The sequence below is a fragment of the Eschrichtius robustus genome, chromosome 2 (assembly GCF_028021215.1).
Source record: "Eschrichtius robustus isolate mEscRob2 chromosome 2, mEscRob2.pri, whole genome shotgun sequence".
Classification (NCBI taxonomy): domain Eukaryota; kingdom Metazoa; phylum Chordata; class Mammalia; order Artiodactyla; family Eschrichtiidae; genus Eschrichtius; species Eschrichtius robustus.
Genome location: NC_090825.1, coordinates 166777666 through 166797522, shown reverse-complemented (window position 1 = coordinate 166797522; position 19857 = coordinate 166777666). Strand labels below are relative to the sequence as shown.

General features: G+C 50.5%; 1 protein-coding gene across 1 annotated transcript; it reads right to left on the bottom strand.

Moving 5' to 3' along the window:
• Window positions 1-1407: 1407 nt before the first annotated feature.
• IL12RB1 (interleukin 12 receptor subunit beta 1) lies at window positions 1408-19784 on the bottom strand. The gene is made up of 16 exons (XM_068534729.1): window positions 19709-19784; window positions 18754-18816; window positions 17716-17833; window positions 17100-17269; window positions 14985-15124; window positions 12041-12074; window positions 11444-11566; window positions 10602-10684; window positions 9521-9758; window positions 6777-6944; window positions 5963-6100; window positions 5436-5591; window positions 3916-4050; window positions 2900-3047; window positions 2505-2586; window positions 1408-1773 (listed from the first exon to the last, which is right to left on the bottom strand). The coding sequence occupies exons 1-16, from the start codon at window positions 19767-19769 to the stop codon at window positions 1408-1410; spliced, it is 2223 nt and encodes a 740-aa protein (XP_068390830.1). The 5' UTR covers window positions 19770-19784.
• Window positions 19785-19857: the final 73 nt, after the last annotated feature.

Here is a 19857-nt window from a genome sequence, read left to right as displayed (position 1 = left end):
TTTCTCTAGTTGTGGCAAGTGGGGGCTACTCTTCGTAGGGGTGCGCGGGCTTCTCCTTGAGGTGGCTTCTCTTGTTGCGGAGCACGGGCTCTAGGCGTGTGCGCTCAGTAGTTGTGGCACACGGGCTTAGTTGCTCCGGGACATGTGGGATCTTCCCGGACCAGGGATAGAACCCGTGTCCCCTGCATTGGCAGGCAGATTCTTATCCACTGCGCCACCAGGGAAGTCCCAGGCCTATCTTTTTAAACCACTCAGTGATTTTTAATATTTAATACAATCAAACCTAATGAAAACTTTTTATATAAACCTTTAAAATTACTGGGAAACTAAAATTTAAATCCCATTCATAACTGCACTGCACAAATACTTGATATGCAATAATCTACATCTTCCCAAAGATGTTGTGGCTTATAGTAAGGTATTTTCTTCCTCTCCACCATAAGTTTACTGAACTTTCTCCTTTGTTTTCAGTTTTTTATTTTCTTCTACAATAGCTTCATATTTCTCTTCCATTTCTGCCAATTCTAGGCGAAGCAGCTCTATTTCTAGATTTTCTGGGGTAGCAGCTCCTAAGCAATGTTTTAAAAAATCCAAAGCACTATTAGGTTTCTCTGGTTCTTCATATAAGACTACCAATACCTTGGTCAGCGTGTCCAGCACCCCCGACTTCTCCAAGTACCTCCAGAACTGATGGGCGGCTTTGTAATGAGCCATAGTGACAGCAGCAGCCGCATTTCCATTTTATTTTTATTTTATTTTATTTTTTCACCCCCATTTTACAGGGGAAGAGTCTGAGGCCAGGGAGGGCCAATGTCCCCCTCAGAATGCTTAGAGCCCCCATTCTTTTCCTCACACCTAGATCCTCCAAGCCTGGAGACCCTGCAATGCAGCCAGGAACTCTGCGCCCAGATTCCCCATCCAATGCTTCTGGGACAGGATGCCCAGCCCAAGACCCTGGGATCAGCCTGAGACCCTTTGGGCCCCCCTCCAGTCTATGCCACACACCCCCAACAGGCCAACAGCGCCCTGCTCCATGGATGCCAGGCCCCGGCCCTGAGTAGCAGCTCCCATTTCATGGCGGTTTCTAGGGTTCCCACCACAGGACATGTGGCAACCAGTGCTGGACAGAGTGGGTGTTGGTGGGGGGCACTGACGCCAGAGCCTGGGCAGTGGGGATGGGGTCTGAGTCACTCCGCCTGGGTTAGACTCCTGCCTGTGTTGTGTGGCCACAGGCCAGCCACTCATCCTCTCTGAACCTCACTGAGGCTTATTGAAATAGGTTAATAAGACAGCCATGTACCTCAAGGCGGTTATGGGGATTCAGGGCATCACGTGTCTGGAAAGAACAGGCTGGGTATGCAATAAGCACTTAATAGCCAGCTGTCGTGATTGCAATCATTGGTCTTCCTATCTGTAAGAGGAGGCAGATGTTTCTGTTTCTCCCTGGGAACAGAATTTGGGGCTCTGCCTTAGGTCTCCCAGGAGCAGCGGGAGTCCAGCTGCCTGGGCAGGGCTGCCTTCCAGACTGTCCTGCCAGCCAGGCCCCAGAGTCCCAGCCTCAGGGCATCCCTGCACCCATTTCCTGTCCTTCAAGGGCAGCTCCGTGTCCAGGGCTGGCTCAGGGGCACCCAGAGGCAGCTCCATCTTCTCCTTGAGAAGCCCAGCTGTGTCCATGTCGGCTCGCTCTCCTTTGTCCCAGGATATGTTCACCACCAGGGCCTCTTGCTGGGACACCTCCTCCGGGAAGTCTGCCGGGCTGGTCCACTGCCAAACCTGGAGAGGGACGGTGGGGTCAAGGCTGTGGCCAGGGCCCTATTTCTCATCCACACAAGGATGGAGTGGACCAGGTCCCTTCTGGCTTAATTCTCTAAAACCCGAGACCAATTCAAAGATCAGTTGGAAGGTCCCCCCATTTCTCTTTGGAAAATTGCCCCTTCTCTCTTAGTTGATGTGGTTGGGCAGGGCAGTAGCCCCACGCCAGCTCTTGCCATCGGCATGTGATCCTGGCCCAGCCAATCAGAACATTCCTACCCCCTGGTTCTAGTGATAGGCTAAGGAATGGGCATATGACCCAAGCTGGGCCAATCAGTGATGTCCCAGAATTCTGCTCCAGTTAATGGGAAAAATGGATACCCTGATTCCACAGGGGGAAGGCTGAGCCTGCCTGAGATAGAAGCCTGCAGGGAGGATAGCACCACAAAGAGATGGAGTCCTAGTTCCTGGATCCAGCCATGCCTGAAGCCCACCACCCTGGAATTTTTTTCCATCAGGTTCCTTTGTGGAAGTCACTTCAGTTCTGTTTCTGCTACTAGTAAATGACCCACACGAGGTTCCCCTTTGGGTTTCTATTTGCCTGTCTATAAAATTGGGCAGGCTTTTGGAGTTCTTGCACCAGTGGGTTGGGGGAAAGTAAAATGAGTTAATGCATGGCCATTACTCTTCAGAGCCCTGGTCCAGATATGGACCCAATAAACGAGACCTGGAATTAGAAAGGGGGCCCTTACCTGCTTCCCCTGGCTGCCAGAGAACTCAACGGCAGTGCTGGCACAAGGTGTGGGCAGGGGTGGGCACAGGTGCCTTACAGCCCTGGGGAGGGAGGAGAACTGGTCAGTGCTTCTGTTCGTTCTTACTTTTTAATTGTTCTGACTTATTTTTTTCATCTCCATTAGGTTATAATAAGGGGAGTGAGGATGTGGCTAAGGGGTCAGGGGTACGGGAGACTGACAGACCCGGATTGAAATCCCAGCACTGTCCCCACTGCTGGATGCCTGGGCCTGACTATCTGGGCCTCAGTTTCCTCATCTCGAAAGTGGACATAAAAACCTACTTGGGGTGAGCAGTTATTACTATTCTTACTATCTCTATTACAGATCATCTCGGGGGAGGGGGTGCAAGTTACCTGTTCAAGCCGAGGTACCCAAAGATTCCCAGGAGAAGGATGCTCACGAAGCTCCCCAAAGATGTGAGGAAGATGGACAAATTGGACAACTCAGAAACCTGGACTTCTGGAAGCAGAAGAGCTTGGGCTGGGGGAGAGCCACCTCCTGCTTCTCATTGAGGAGGGAGTGGGAGGGGTGGGCCCTCCATCAACTCACTGCTGACCCTGGCATACTGTGAATCCCTCTGTGCCTCAGTTTCCTCCTCTGTGAAGTGGGACCCCGCCTGCCCTGTGACTATAGGATAAAGCCCTGGCACACAATAAGTGCTCAGGACACTGTAGCTCCAAGAGCCTGCAGGTAGGGCCTGTGAGGTTGCTCCCCTGGACCCAGACCAGCACACCGCACACCCAGTCTGACTCACTGGTTCTCTTGGGACCAGATTTCACAACAAGAACAACAGGCAGGGACCGTGGCAGGAACAGGGGTCATTTGGTCTCCAAATCTCTCACTGCCACACCCCCCCAAGACAATGCAGCCCACCTCCTTATGTTTGTGATGAGATACTCATTCATTCATATTCATTCATTCATTCAATAAATAGCCCCCCTGCTCCCTTCCTCTCCCCAGGAGCCCCAAGGCTGGGGGAGGCAGAGCCCACACAGACACCCCCACCCACTCCCAAGGCGTCAGGCCAGGTAGGAGGGGCAGTGGGGGGGGTGCCCAGAAGGAAGCCTGGAAGGCTTCCTGGAGGAGAGAGCTTTTGGGCTGAGTTTTGAAGGATGAATAGGAGTTTGACAAGGAGACCAAACATTCCAGACAGAGAGGGCTGCAAGGGAAAGGCAGTGTGAGAGAAGGTTCATGAGGGGAAGCTGCAGCGGAGGTGAAGAAGTTGGGAGCAGGTCAGCCTGCGACTTTCTCCTGAGAGGGATGCATGGGGAGCCATGGAAGGATGGAGGATCAGGGCGGGACTGCTTGCCGACATGTGGGATGGGGCAGTGCATGCTGGGTAAGTACCCAGGCCCGCCCCCTCACTCACCGATGGTGAAGCGCAGGGGCTGGCTCCAGGCGCCCCGCCACTTGGCTGTGTCTGCTCGAACCTGCACCTTGTAGGCTGTGGCAGCCCGCAGGCCCTGGAGGGTGATCTGGGTCTCTGTGGCTTTCACTGACAGCTCTGTGTGCGGGAGGCAGCGTGGGTCCCTAAACCCCCTTTACTCTGGGCTCCACCCTGGGGGTGGGAGTGGGGGCTCACAGACATTTTGCTGAATAATCTTCCCTGAATGCACCCATTCACATCAAGCTTATTTGGAAAATATTCTTCATCAAAATATTCAGTGAATAATGCTGTTTTTTCTCAAATTCTGACCAATTTGCCCTTCACTCGCTCCTAGCCCACTCCATTCCAGCCGCATCTGCCTTCTCCTCAGAGCTCCCTAAAAGGCACCAGGTTCAATCCCAAACCTCAGGGCCTTTGCACTGGCTGTTTCCCTGGCCTGGTTCACCCTTTCGCCAGATAACTACATGGTTTCCTCCCTCACCTCTTTCCTATCTTTAGGGACAAGGTCAGGGTTAACTTTGTCTAAGTTGTTCCCCGAGTGTCCCCAGCACCTCAGCACAAAGTAGGATCTCAGCAAGTGTCTGTGGAATTGGATGACTTTTAAAAAATAAAGCACCCCATAAAATTCTCTAAAATGAGAATACAGTTGTTGGCTGTCATACAGAAGAAAAATTCCTAGAACCCTAAATCCATATTCGTTGTAAATATTCAAGAGGAATATTCTTCAAAAGAAATTTCAGGGAAGTTGGTACATTTGGCCAAATGGGCATTTGGTGCATACATCTTCAGCAATTTGACTTTTGGCCAACTGGTTTTCAGCAAATGGGCTGCTTCCAGCTGTGCCACTGTGAACAAGTCACCGACTCCCATTTGGCCTCATTTATCCCCTCTAAACAACGGAGGGTGACCAAGCTGATGGCAGAATGTCTATGTCTGATGCCGGAGCAGCCCCCGTTCCACCCCCCTCCTCCTCCTCCCCCCCTCCCCCCTCTCCCGCCCCTGTGCTGGGCTCAAGGAGGGAAGGCAGGATATAAACCCATGGTCTTGGCGGCCTGGCCTGTTGCTGCAGGAGGTGGATGGGCGAGGCTGTATTCTCGCAAGGCTATGTTACCCAGTGGGGAGGCTGAGGCTCCCAATGTGGGAAATGACAGGAAGTTCCAGCCCTGGTGAGACCTGCCCTGTACGTCCTCATTTCTTTCCCTCCTATGGGGCAGGAAGGGGCACCTAATGGAGCTCAAATCCAAGCCTGTTTAACCTTTGGGCAGGTGAATCCCTCTCCAGGCCTCAGTTTCCCCATCTGTGGAATGGAGACAGTCATCCCCGCTCCATGGTTGTTGCCGTCTAAAGGGCCAGTCAAGACCCTTGAGTCCAACTCTATTGTTCCATGGGTGTGAAAACCAAGGCCCAGAGAGGGACAGTGAGGTGCCCAGGGTCACACAGCAAGGCAGAACTCAAGCCCAGAGCCCTTCCTCCCCCAGCCAGGCCTGTGCTGCCTCACCTACCGGATACTTGGTTGCTGGCCTCATCCTGGCAGCGCACAACGTACTCCTTCAGGACGCCGGGGCAGGTGCTCAGCAGAGATGGTGTCCAGTCCACAGACACTGAATCCTGGCTGAGTTTCTTTACAGACACATGTTGTGGGCTTCCGGCCTCTGAGGCTGCAACCAACATCCTTTACCACGGTCAGCTCCAAGGGTGCTGGTTGAGTACTTCCTGCCTGCCCAGCCTGCTACTGTCCGGAGACCCAGGGAACCTTGGCCACAGAGTCAGCTGGGTCTGGGTTTGTATCCCAGTTCCACCACTCTTGGTGTCATCACTTCCCCTCTCTGAGCCTCAGTTTCCTTACTATAAAATGGGGCAATGCCTCTCGGGGTATCTTAAGAGTTGACTGAGCTGACTTCTATGTGTCTGGCTTCTGGCCAGGGCCTGATATGCAGTAGGTGCCTCTAAATGGTATTCCCCCTTCCTGATACCCAAGGACACTGCCGAGTCCCCTGGGGAGACCACCCTGCAGGTTTGGGCCACTCACCATTGCCTCCAAAGTGGTAGGTAGACAAGACGGTGGACCACGAGGTGGGCTTCTCCGGGTGTGCAGAGGCAAAGATAGTGATGCGGTAACACTCCTTCTGCCACATTGCCCCAGATCCTTGGCTCAAGCTGTGCGTTGCTAGAAGGATTAGCGAGGGCCAGACCAGTAAATAGATTGTGTCCCCACCTCCGCACCTGTGCCATCTGCCAGGAACTCTTAGAGCACTCCTACCCATGCTTCAAAGCCCTTGCACCAATGTCCCCTCCTCCAGGATTCCGTCCTCATGCCCCTTCCCAACCCATCCCCACCCCCTCCAGCACAGCTCCTACTCTATGGCACCGGGGTGTCTGCATCCAGCTCTGTCTCCCCTGGCTGGGAGCTCTTTGAGGGCCAGGCTGAGGCCGAGGCTTCCTGGGGCCCTGGCCAAGACCACGTCAGAGAGTGAGAGGCTACTTGGGCCATTTGGCACCCTCCCTTTCCCTCCAGAGGCCTCATTAATTTGCCACCTGCATCTTGCTAGCTGCCACCTTTCCTGGCACAGGTGAATGTTTAACAAACACCCTGGGACGTGAGACTTATTACCCGCTGGGGTGCAACCTTCCCAGGGCTGAGCACTGACACCTCAGGATCCCAGCAGGAAGCTCCAGACCTGCATGAGTGGGAGGGTCTGTCTTGGCCTGTCCCCACCTCTGTGTAACCTTGAGCAAGTGGCAAGACCTCTCTGGGCCTCAGACACCCCACACGGACGATGCCTGTAGGTTTGCACTGACCAGGAGCTCTAATGGAGGATGCAGGGCAACCGATATTACAGTACCCATTCCAGCAGGGTCCCGGTCCTGGGGTGCCGTCAGGGTGCAGGTGGCAAGGCTCTCGTCCTGGCCCTGGGGCTGCCACTCAATGCAGTACGTCATGCCCTGGGCCCGGGCTGGCCAATGCATGGTGGTCCTGTTGGCTCCGGTACTGATATTCAGAACCCCTGGTTCTGGAAGAAGACAAGGGAGGCACGTCAGAATAGCTGCCTCATGCTCCCCGCACAGCCCAAGGCTCCTATAGCCCCATCCCACCCTCTTGACAAGCTCTAACCCCCCAGGGCCAGGAGTGTCTGTATCTGGCTCTGTCTCCCTACGCTGGGGGCTGCCAGGATGGGGGCTGAGCACAGAGGGGACAGCAAGGGCTGTTTGAATGAATCGAGTCTTCCCCCAGCCTGACTGTGGGTTCCCTGCCAGGATGCCCACAATCAGTGCTCCCTATGCTGCCACTACTACCCAGTCAGGCTAGTGGGCATCTCCTGGTCCAGCAGATGCCTGGCCACCCACCACCCACCTTGCCCAGCGGTGGGTGGCTGTGGTGGAGGAGGAGCCTCCCGGCTGGACCAGAGCTCGGAGCCCCGAGGACAGACCCACTCAGCCCCCTGGGCTCATCTCTCCCACTCCCTACAGCAAGGGCACCTGTACCAACCTGAGAGGTGGGTACTGCTTCCAATTCTAAGGACAATAACTATCACTTATTGAGTTCCGACTGTATGCGCCAGGCCAGTGCCGAGCATTTTACAGGCGCCACTTTCCCACAAAGTGGGACCATGATCATCCCAATGATATAGAAACTGAGGCTCGAAGCCGGAGAGCCACCAGCCCAAGGTCACATAGCGAGGCCATGACCCAAACCAGACCAGGAGCTGACCGACTTGCTGCTGTGCCACCCTGGCAAGTGGCTTCATCTGTCTGAGCCTCAGTCATCTCATCTCTGAAATGGGCATGATCATAACAGACCAGCTGGGTGCTCAGCAAGATCAGGACTAAGGTGAAGCGAGCAGGGCACTAATCTCGGGCATGAGATTAAGGAGGCGCCAAAGAACTCAATCACCAAGATCAACACTCTTCTAATGCAATATTTTTTTAAAAAATCAAAATGAACCTAAAAGTATGTACTGAGTACTATTCATGGTTGCCAAACAATGGAAACAGCTCAGATGTCTGTCAGTGGAAAAACAGATAAACAAAATGTGGCCCATCCACACAGTGGAATATTACTCAGCCATAAAAAGGAATGAAGCACTGATGTACGCTACAATGTGGATGAATCTTGAAGACATCAGGCTGAGTGAAAGAAGCCAGACACAAAAGGTCACATAGTATATGATTAATTTCTATGAAATGTCCAGAGCAGGCAAATCCACAGAGACAGAAAGCAGATTGGTGGTTGTCAGGGGCTGGGGGAGGGGGATGGGGAGTGACTGCTAAGGGGGACGGGGTCTCCTTTCGGGCGTGATGAAAAGGTTCTGGAACTAGACAGAGGTGATGGTTGCACAACATTGTGAATGTAATTAATGCACCAAATTGTACTTGTTAAAATGGTTCATTCTGATATGTGAACTTTACCTCAAAAAAATACATATGTTTATATACATACATATAAACCTTAATTTTTAAATTTTAGATTTACTTTTTTGAGGTAACACTGGTTTATAATATTATAATAATAAAAATGTTTCATGTGTACAACATTATATTTGGACTTCTGAATACCCTACTGTGTGCTCACCATGAAAAATTTAGTTTCCGTCTGTCACCATACGGTTGATCCCCTTTACCCCTCCCCTCCCCCTGCCTCTTCCCCTCTGGTAACCACTAATCTGTTCTCTATATCTATGTATTAGTTTTGGTTTGTCCATTTATTTATTCAGTTGTTTGTTTGTTTGTTTGGTTGGTTGGTTTTTATATTCCACATCTGAGTGAAATCATAGGGTATTTGTCTTTCTCCAGCTGAATTGTTTCACTAAGCATAATATCCTCAAGGTCCACGCATGTTGTCTCAAATGGCAACATTTCATTCTTTTTTATGGCTGAGTAGTATTTCATTGTATACATGCACCACATCTTTTTTATCCATTCATCCATTGATGGGCACTTAGGTTGTTTCCACATCTTGGCTATTGTGAATAACGCTGCAATGAACATAGGGGTGCATATATCTTTTCCAATTATGTTTTCTTTTTCTTTGGATAAATACCCAGAAGTGGAATTGCTGGATCATATGGTAGTTCTAGTCTTAATTTTCTGAGGAATCTCCACACTGTTTTCCATAGTGGCTGCACCAATTTACATTCCCGTCAACAGTGTATGAAGGTCCCCTTTTATCCACATCATCGCCATTGATTTTTTCATTGTGTATAAATATATGTATATATTTAATATATGTATACATGTATATAAAATGAGCAAAATGTCTAGATTTTAAATAAAGACAGGATCAACCCTGTATTTGCACGACCCTGCCTTTCTTGCCACACCCTGATCTTGGCCCTGGTCCCAATAAAACTTTATTTACAAAAACAAGTGTTTGGTCTGGGCCACAGTTTGCCAGTGAGAATTTTTTTAACTATTACACTATAACGCTATGCATTTTTTAATGCTATGCATTTTGAATACTGACTTTACACTCTCCTAAATTAGACACCCCGTTACATTTTTGTGCCTCACTTGCTTCACCCTAGTCTAGCTGAGGCTCAGAGTACGTGCTCAGCTCCAAGGGGCCCCCCCACTGCCCAGCCAAAGGTACCTGAGTGGGTGTAGGCAGGAATGTGCCATGTCTGGTTGGGACCGGGGCCAAAGCGATTCCGGGAAACGACAGTCAGGTCATAGGCGGCACCCGAGAGGATGAGCTTTTTCTGCAGGCGCAGAGTCCTCGTGGCCTTGACCTTACATGGGCAGGACAGCATATGCAGGTGGACATGGTAGGTCACCTCCATGCCCGAGTCGGGCCCGAGGCAGCCTTCCGGAAGCTCCAGCTGGGGCAGCTGTTGTGAGTGTGAGAGATGGTTTGTGGGGACCTGAACATGCACGTCGTCCCTGTGGGTTGACATCAGGATGCTGCCCACGAGCACAGGCTCATCCACGGGCCACAGCTGATGACATATGTGAAAATTTTTAAAAAATAGTAAACCTCAGTGCTGGCAAGCCTGCTGGGAAACCGACACATCCACTGCTCATTGGTTTAGGGGGAGGGGGGAATAATTTGGCAAAACCCACTGAAAGCCAGAGAAAAAAAATATTTCCGTCTTTGGACCCAGTTACCTCGAGCCTGGAAATTTTTCCTAAGAAAAGGAATTCAAATTATAGGAAACCTAGGAAGAGAAGGAGCTTCACTACAGCTTTATCATGCCAGCCCATTGGGGACCTGGCTGAATCAATTATGGTGAAGCCAGGGGTTGAAATGTATGGTGAGTTTGCCCAGACTCAGGCAGGGGATTTCCCCTCTGCGCCTCAGTTTCCTCCTCTGGAAAATGGGTTCATTCGACTGTACTTAATGAGTTGTTTGGGGAACTTCAAAAAAATAATCGCCCATCCAGACCAGCACAGTCAACCCCCTCCTGGCCTTCCAGCTTCCATGTGAGCTCCCCAAAATCTGCTCCCCCAATGGCTGCCAGAGGGAGCCTGTGAACACCTGAGTCCAGCCATATCCTTCCTCTGCTCACACACCCTCCATGGCTCCCCATTACCTTCAGAGTTCAACCCACAGTCCTTCCAGTCCCTACCACCTCCACGACTCATCTCCCTCCTTTTAAACACTTCCACTCCAGCCTCTTGTCTCCTTCTCTCTGTCCTCAGGCCACCCCACAGGCCTGCGATGTTCCCATTACCTGCTCATGCAAGGTCACCTGCCTCCTCCCATCCGGGCGGAGCTGCTCCACGGAGAACCTCACCTTGGCCTGTGGGGGGGGTTCTGCAATGAGACAGCAAGACAGTGACACTGGGGGTGGGGCCCTTGCTCACAACGTCCTGCAGACCCTGGATGGGGACCCGGGACCTTTTCCTTCCCTCCCGTGAAACACAGGATTCCATGGGTCGTTAAGTAGTCTTCAAAATCTGCAAACACGGAGATCCACTCCACGACAGTGTGAATATACTTAATGCAACTGGCTAAAAATGGTTAAAATGGCAAATTTTATATTATGTCTTTTTTTACTACAATTAAAAAAAAAAATCTGAAAACAGCCGTCGGAGTTGTTTCCCAGCAGATGCGCACTTGGGTGGGCAGGAGGAAGCTCCAGCTCAAAGGGTAGGGGGACAAATGTTGACAGTCACCCCCCCATCTCTCCCTCCCACCCCCACCTCGGGCCACGTCTCCACTCTGGAGCTGCCCTGGCTCCAGCTTCCTGTATCATTTGGGAAAATCTGCCTTCATGACACAGCCACTTGCACCCATCGACTCCTTGTTCAGCTTTCAAAGAACAAAACCCACCAAACTAATTGGAAGGAGAGAAAGACTGATAAATGTTTTCTTTTTATTATGGATTTGCCACATTTTACAAAGTGAAACTTGCCCACTGCCCTGCCACCTTGCACTAATTTTCCCTAATTTCTTCAGCAGCCTTATTTCTAACATCCATCACGTTATTGCTAACACTCACCACCTTATTTCTAATACCACTACCATCTTTCTAACGCCTGTCTCCCTTCCTGTGGTCCAGGATGCTCTCACCGGGGGGGATGCACACAGGGCTGCTCCAGCTGCTCCAGGGACCTCCGGGGACCCCTGGCCTCAGCCGTCGCCGCAGCTGGAATTCCTGGGCCGTGTCCGTCTCCAAGGGGCAGAGGCATGACTCTGGGGAGAAGCAGATCAAACATCAAGCAAAGGGGCTGTCCCAAAGCCAGGAACACCCAGGGCTTGGCACTGGTCACTTAGCCATCATGCACATATTAAGTTCCAACTGTGTACATGCACTTATTGAGTGTCAACTGTGTACAAGCACTTATTGAGAGCTAATCATGTGCCGGACCCTGGGGACACAGCCAGAATAGGCCAGGTCCTGTGCTCTTGGGGCCTCAAGGATCACCCACTTCTTCTACTGTTTGGAGTTCAAGTCTCAGCAAGGCCACCTACTAGGGATGTGATCTTGGCCAAAGGCTTCACACGCCCAAGCCTTTGTTTCCTCACCTGTGAAATGGGAATAATCCAATACTGAACTACAGGGAGGCGCAAACAAGCCTACAGAGAATTTAACACTGGGCCTAGCACACAGTGGGTGCCTAATTAATGCTAACTTGCTACTGCTGTCGTTGTCACTATTATTCTCACCGAAGTCAGCATCATCCTGACGTCCACAGTCGCCCTAAAACAAGACCATATTTATACATTGTTTTACATTTAGGTGTTGAAAATTCTAGCTCTTTTGAAATTTTCAACAATTATTTTGCTAAATGCAACATGGAAACCTGGATTGGATCTGAGAACAGAAAGAGAACATTCTTGGAAAAGCGGGTGATAATCCAAATAAACTCTGGAATTTAGTTCATTGCAAGAGACCAGTGACAGACGGACTTGGCAATGAAAGCCATTAACCTGTGGGGAAGCTGGGTGAAGGTTCTATGTACTTCTTTGTAACTTTTCTGAAAATCTAAGATTATTCCAAAATAAAAAAGTTTTTTTTTTTTTTAAAGAGTTATTTGGGGGAATTTCCTTGCAGTCCAGTGGTTAGGACTTGGCACTTTCACTTCCGGGGCCCGGGTTCAATCCCTGGTCAGAGAACTAAGATCCCACAAGCCGTGTGTCGAGGCCAAAAATTAAAAAATAAAATAAAATAAAATAATTATTTTAGGAGGCAAAATTATATTTTTATAACTTCCTAAATATATATTTTAAGAGACAAAACCTATCTGTCTGTGGTGTCATGGATGAGGAGAGGCAAGTTTAGGAGCCAGCTAGCCCCACACTCCCCGGCTGATGCTGAGAGGTCCCTGGACATCCTGAGCCTCAGTTTCCTCATCTGCAAAGGGGGGCTGAGAGGGTCCACTGAAGAGTGCGTTAGGGGGCTGGAGATAAAAAGTAAAGAGATGTCCCTCCCCAACAGGAGTCCCATGTCACCTGCCTCTGACTGATCCGAACCCATTCACTTGATAGGAAAAGTGAGGCTCAGGGAGGGGCACAACATTTGGAGGGAAGATGGGGCCGAAACTGAGGCAACTCCCTGGACTCAAGATGCTCCCAGGCTGAGGGAGGGGGAGACACTACAATTCAGAAGCTGGGGGGGGGGTCTCTGTCTCTCCCAAACTCCCTGGGGACTTGGTCAGGGCTGAGGTTTCTTGCAAGCCTAGGCTTGCCCTGCCTGCAGGGGACAGAGGGGAGAATAGAGTAGCTGAAGAATGAATGAAGGTCCAAAGAAGACATACAGATGGCCAATAGATACGTGAAAATGTGTTTAACATCACTAATCATCAGGGAAATGCAAATCAAAACCACAGTGAGATCTCATCTCACACCTGTCAGAATGGTTATCATCAAAAAGACGAGAGATAACAATTGTTGGCGAGGATGTGGAGAAAAGGGAACGCTGTGCACTGTTGGTGGGGACGTAAATTGCAGCAGCCACTATGGAAAACAGAGTGCAAGTTCCTCAAAATATTAAAAATAGAGCTACCATATCATCCAGCAATACCACTTCTGAGTACTTATCCAAAGAAAAGCAAAACACTAATTGGAAAAGATACATGCACCTTCATGTTCACTGCAGCATTATTTACAGCAGCCAAGACGTGAAAGCAATCTTAGTGTCCATCGATGGATGAATGGATAAAGAAAATGTGGTACATGTATCAATGGAATATTATTTAGCCATAAAAAGAAGGAAATCCTGCCATTTGCAACATGGATAGTCCTTGACGGCATTATGTTGAGTGAAATAAGTCTGACAGAGAAAGACAAATATTGTATGATCTCACTTACAGGTGAATTTAAAACGAACAAAAAACCAAACTCATAGATACAGAGAACAGAGTAGTGGTTGCCTGAGGTGAGGGGTAGCGGGTGGGTGAAATGGGTGAAGGTGGTCAAAAGATACAAAGTTATCAATATAAAATAAATAAGTCCTGGGGATGTAATGTACAGCATGGTGACTATAGTTAACAATACTGAACTGTATTGTCTGAAAGTTGCTAAGAGAGTAGATCTTAAAAGTTCTCATTACAAGAAGCAAAATCTGGAACATGCCTGTGTGGTGACGGATGTTAAACAGACTTATTGTGGTGATGATTTCACAATGTATACAAATATCACATCATGTTGTACACTTGAAATTAATATAATTTTGTATGTCAGTTACATCTGAATTAAAAAAGGAGGGACAGGGCTTCCCTGGTGGCACAGTGGTTGAGAATCTGCCTGCCAATGCAGGGGACACGGGTTCGAGCCCTGGTCTGGGAAGATCCCACATGCCGCGGAGCAACTGGGCCCATGAGCCACAATTGCTGAGCCTGCGCGTCTGGAGCCTGTGCTCCCCAACAAGAGAGGCCGCGATAGTGAGAGGCCCGCGCACCGCGATGAAGAGTGGCCCCCGCGTGCCACAACTGGGGAGAGCCCTCGCACAGAGACGAAGACCCAGCACAGCCATAAATAAATAAATAAATAAAATTTAAAAAAAAAAAAAAAAAAAAGGAGGGACTTCCCTGGCGGTCCAGTTAAGACTCTGTGCTCCCAATGCAGCGGACAAGGGTACAGTCCCTGGTCAGGGAACTAAGACCCCGCATGCCACACAGCATGGCCTAAAAAAAAAAAAAAAGGAAAGGAGGGAGGGAGGGAGGAATGGTGGAAAGGTAGTTTCCTGAAAGAGGCAGCTCTTGAGCTGGACCATGAAGGTGGGTTGAATTCACATGTGCTCAGGTGGAGAGGAGGGCATGCAGGTGGAAGGAACTGCATATACCAAGGCAAAGAGGCTGGAAATCCAGGGCATGGGCAAAGAATGATGGCCATTCAAAAAGGGGCCAGAGGAAGCATGAGGCAAGTGAGGGAACCTAGGGCCAGCTGAAGATAAGGATGCCTTACTGAGGGTAGCGGGGAGCCATGGAGGGTGTGTGAGCAAGGGAGATCACAGTCAGATCTTCATGTCAGAGAGACCCAGAGGCTAAACATGGGTCAAGAGTGGAGGCCAGGTGGGAAGGGTGATAGATACAGAGATTGCAAAACTGATGGAAGATGTGTGAGGGTGCCCTGTGCCTGTGCAAACCCCTGATCTGGGAAATAAACTCACCAACTTCCACGGGCTGCCAGGTGTCCGGTGCCGGAACTGTACCTCAGCACCATCCTGGTGGGCTGGGGTCTCCCACTTCATGAGCAGCTGCCCCGCTGACCTGGACACCTTGATGTTTCCTGGAGGAGGGTCGTATTTAACTGGAAGCAGAGATGGGGGTGGGAAGGGGAAGCCGGCATGTGTGTGAGCTGTTGCTCCTGAAAATTCTGGAAAATCTTCCCATGATCCTCCTGTCCCAGAGTAACCCACCAAGCTCCCAAAATTTGAATCAGGGACACCTCTACAGGTCCCATCTAAGCCTGGGGTTCTATGGGTCAAAGAGTTAAGATTTATACACAGGATCCTATTAGTAAAGGTGTCTTTAAAATATTAATACACATTGCTGGCAAGGCTGTGGTGAGACAGGCACTTTTGTAAATTGCTGATGAAAGGGTAATTAACTGATTCTATTTTTTTCTGAAGGACTATTAGGGAAATCTTACTAACTTTTTAACCTCACTTCAAGAAGCCTGGCCTGAGGAGAGACATCTGTCATGCTTTCTGCATCTCGGTCATACTGTGCCTGATTCTAGCTCAGGGTCTTTGCACTTGCTGTATCCTCTGTCTTGCTGTATCCACACTTCCCCATCTTTATTCCTACTGGATCTTTTTCATCCTTGAGCTGGAGCCCTCCCTGACCTCCCAGCAGTATCTCATCATGTGTAATGATCATGCCTTGTCCACGACCCTACATGAATCTGGGCTCCATGAAGGCAGGGACAGGGTTGGGATTAGGGTGAGGAGAGTGAGGCAAGGTTATACAAATACAGGGTCAGATCCTGTCTTTATTTGAAGTTCTGGGGAATTCCCTGGCGGTCCAGTGGTTAGGATTCTGCACTTCCACTGCAGGGGGTGTGGGTTCAATCCCTGGTCGGGGAAGTAAGATCCCGCGTGCCATGCAGCGCGGCCAAAAAAAAAATCTGATATTTGATTTGTCATGGTTTTTTTTTTTTTTTTTGCATTAATATTGATTTTTTTAAAATGTTGCATCATGGGACTTCCCATGATGGTCCAGTGGTCCATACTCCACACTCCCAATTCAGGGGACCTGGGTTCGATCCCTGGTCAGGGAACTAGATCCCACATGCATGCTGCAACTAAGAGTTTGCATGCCGCAACTAAAAGATCCCGCATTCTGCAACAAAGAACCCTCATGTGGCAACAAAGAACCTGCACGCCACAACTAAGAGCCGGCACAGCCAAATAAGTAAAGAAATAAATATTCAAAAAGAAAAGTTGCATCATGATATGGTTTATAATGACTATTGAGGTTTTTTTGGCACCCCCATAACATTTTGTGGCCAAGGAGCGTGCCTAATTCATCTCACCCTTGTCCCAGCCCTGTGCTGTGACCTCCATTGGCCTTGCCCACGTCCCCTATGACTGAGCATGGCACACAGTAGCAGTTCAACGAGTATAAACTAAGTGTATGTTATTGATTCGTGAAAACAGATTTTAAAGACCGAACACGGGGGACTTCCCTGGTGGCACAGTGGTTAAGAATCCGCCTGCCAATGCAGGGGACACGGGTCCGATCCCTGGCCCGGGAAGATCCCACATGCCGCAGAGCAACTAAGCCCGTGTGCCACAACTACAGAGCCTGTGTTCTAGAGCCTGCGAGCCACAACTACTGAGCCCGTGTGCTGCAACTACTCAAGCCTGCGCACCTAGAGCCCGTGCTCCACAACAAGAGAAGCCACCGCAATAAGCAGCCCGAGCGCCACAAGGAAGAGTAGCCCCTACGCTCTGCAACTAGAGGAAGCCCGCACACAGCAATGACGACCCAATGCATCAAAAAAAAAAAAAAAAAAAAAAAATTATAAGACCCAACAGGGTCTTGGCCACATTACAGTATCAAGGAGAAACTGGAAGCTACCTAAATGTTCATCAGTAGGGGATCAGTAAGGGGACCATGAATGACTCTGCCAGGTCACATGACAGTGTTGGATGTAAAAACAGCTGGCAGTATCCAGCCCCTTGCCAGGGACTCAGAATTCCCCCAGGTCTAGGCTTGGGGACCAGAGGCTTCTCTGGGTGAGGAAGTGGTAGTGGGGAGGAGGAGAACAGGGTGCTGACCTGAGCTGTAGAGGTTCAGGGTAATGTTGGGGGACTTCTCTGTCCAGTTGGCAGCCCGGGATTCCACCCAGAGAGTGACAGCGTGGAGCACGGGTATGCCATCCTGGTCGGAGAACTGCAGCTTGGTGGCTGAGCCCGCGGCAAAGTAGCAGCAGCGCCCAGGCTTGAGGCTGTGGGAAGGAGGGTGTTGGTACTGAGTCTCAGCGGCCACAGCAGATGATGTGCATCACATCCCAGTATCCTTTTCTTCCCCTTTTACTCCCGCTCCCCAGCCTGGGGGTTTCTTAGGGATCAATTTGGGACTAAGGGATTTGGAGGATCCCAGAATCTCCTAACATGGGCTGCCACAGAGAGAAGGAAGAAATGAATAGATGGATGAGAGAAGGAAGAAATGAATAGATGGATGAATAAGTCACAGGGTGAGGATGTAGGAAGGACCACAGGGATCCTAACTGCCGCCCAAACTGGAAACCCACCCATGCTGACCCCACAACACAGATCCCCAACCCTCCCTTCTGATAGGAGAAACTGAGGCCCAGGAAGAGACAAAGACACTGCCGAGGTCATACATCTGAGAGTAGAGGCAGGGGGTCAGGAGCAAGGGCAGGATTCTCACCAGCATCTCAGGAAGTGGCTGACTCCAGCTACAGGGCCCTCATATTCCCAGGAACATTCATAACCAGCGTTGCTGAGTATCCGGTAGCAGTTTAGGTCCCGGGGGCCCGAAGCTAAGCCTGGAGGTTTGAGAACAGACTAGAGTGGGGGGGGGGGCGGGGTCCCCAAACTGACACACCCCAGAGAGGAATCTTTGTGACACTTATGCAATCCGGTGTCACCTCAGCCTAAACACGCTGTGACTTCCAGCACCTACCTGTGCCCTTCCCGCATGTCTCCTGCCATCTCCCTTGCACCTCCTCCTCCAGCCACTTCAGCCTCCTCACTGGTCCTCAAACACACCAGGCTCACTCCTACCTCAGGACCTTTGCATGTGCTATGCCCTCTGCCTGAAATGTCCTTGCCCCAGATCTTGACATTCCAATTTCTCCTTCTGTGTCACCTCCTCAAGCACTAGGCTATTTGAAGCAGCCCCCTCCCTCTCCATCCCTCACCCTGCTCTGTTTTTTTTCATAGCATGTCATTGTATGCAGGATATGCATTTGTGTGCCTCTTGTCCACCTCCTGAGCTAGGCTGTGACCCCAGGAGGACAGCTGGGCTCGCAGCTGATTCCTTCATGTCTAGAACTGTGTCTGCACGTAGTACGTGCTTGGTAAATATTTCTTGAGCAAAAGAATAGATGAAACTCCTTGCCCAGTGGCAGATTAGTGAGTTTGTTACAAGCATGAATGTTCCAGCAATGCTTGCCTCAGAGCAACTTCAAAATGTTTAACAGCTGCTTAGCCCCACATGCTGACCAATCAGGATGGACACAGACACCAGTCCTGCGACCCTGTTAGGGAGCAGATGAGGATTACAGAGGTGACTGCTCCAGGACACCTGAGTTTGGTGAGGACAGGCCATCAGGCTGTCGGGTTGGGGCTCCCGAGACCCCAGTCTTTGGCTGGGCAGGAGGGAGCTGAGGGAGTGGCCGCTAGGGATGTGTCAGTCAGAGTCCAGTACAACCCCTTCCTCCCACGATGGGGAACTGCCCCAGACCTGACTCTGCATCCGGATACGGCGGGTCCTGAAAACAGCACCCCATGGTGCCACAGGCTTCAGCTGCAAAGGCAATGAAGAGATAATGACAGTCTCAGCCTTTCACTGCAGGGGAGGGGGCTTGCCCAGTGACCATCCATGCACCTGCCCACTTTCCCATCCTTGCACCCACCAACCCATCCACCTTCTTATCCATCCATCCATCCATAAATCCATCCATCTGTCCATCCACCCATCCACTCATCTATTCAGCCATCCATCTTTCCACCCACCCACCCATCCATCCATTCATCCATCCTCCCACCCCCTCATCTATCCATACATACACGCATCCATCCATCCACCCACCCATCCAGCTCTCGGGCCGTTCCTCTAAAGCAATCCAGGGTCCCCTGTACCTCTCCCTTTTGCTGGTATCCAGCCCTGCCTGACCTCTAAAAGCCCTGAAACCTTGCTGATCTCCAGTTTACAGAGAGGGAAACTGAGGCACAAAGAATTTGCCCAAGGTCATACAACAGCAGAGCTGGGATGAGAGTCCAAACCTAGTCATCCGCTGGGGGCTGGGTCCCTTCCCATTCGATTCCACAAGATGGAGAGAGAGTATGTATATTACATACACTGGGTACATAACACTATATTTTATATATATATATATATTATATATATACTTGGTCTTTATCCCTTCCTTAGCTATTTCTCATTAAACTCTGGGATGTGGGAAAGATTCAGAGCTTCAGCCCACTCCACAGAAGACAAAATTAAGACCAGAGGGGAGATGCCCAAGTCTGACATCAGAATCCATGATTATCCAGCTCACATTTGACAGAGGGAAAGACTGAGGCACAGAGACACAGAAACAACCCTTGGACCCAGGTCCACAGCCCTCCACATACACACACACAGCCCCGCCCCCCCCCCGGCAAGAAGAGCCATGACTCCAGGGTAGGGGACTCACCGCCCTGCCAGGGGAGCAGGAGGAGAAGGAGGGGGACCAGCCTGGTCACCCGTTGCCCCATCCGGTCCTCGAAGAGGGCGGCAGCCCCAGACGAGCTTCTGTGCTGCTGGAGAGGCCCCAGCCACCCAGTCCTCACCCAGGAGCACATT

Coding starts and splice junctions, on each gene's coding strand:
- IL12RB1 (XM_068534729.1), bottom strand. CDS start 19,769: ATGGGGCAACGGGTGACCAGGCTGGTCCCCCTCCTTCTCCTCCTGCTC. Junction 10,685..11,443: donor CCCTGTGTGCATCCCCCCCG/GTGAGAGCATCC, acceptor GTCTCATTGCAG/AACCCCCCCCACAGGCCAAG. Junction 6,945..9,520: donor TCCTGCCTACACCCACTCAG/GTACCTTTGGCT, acceptor GTCTTCTTCCAG/AACCAGGGGTTCTGAATATC.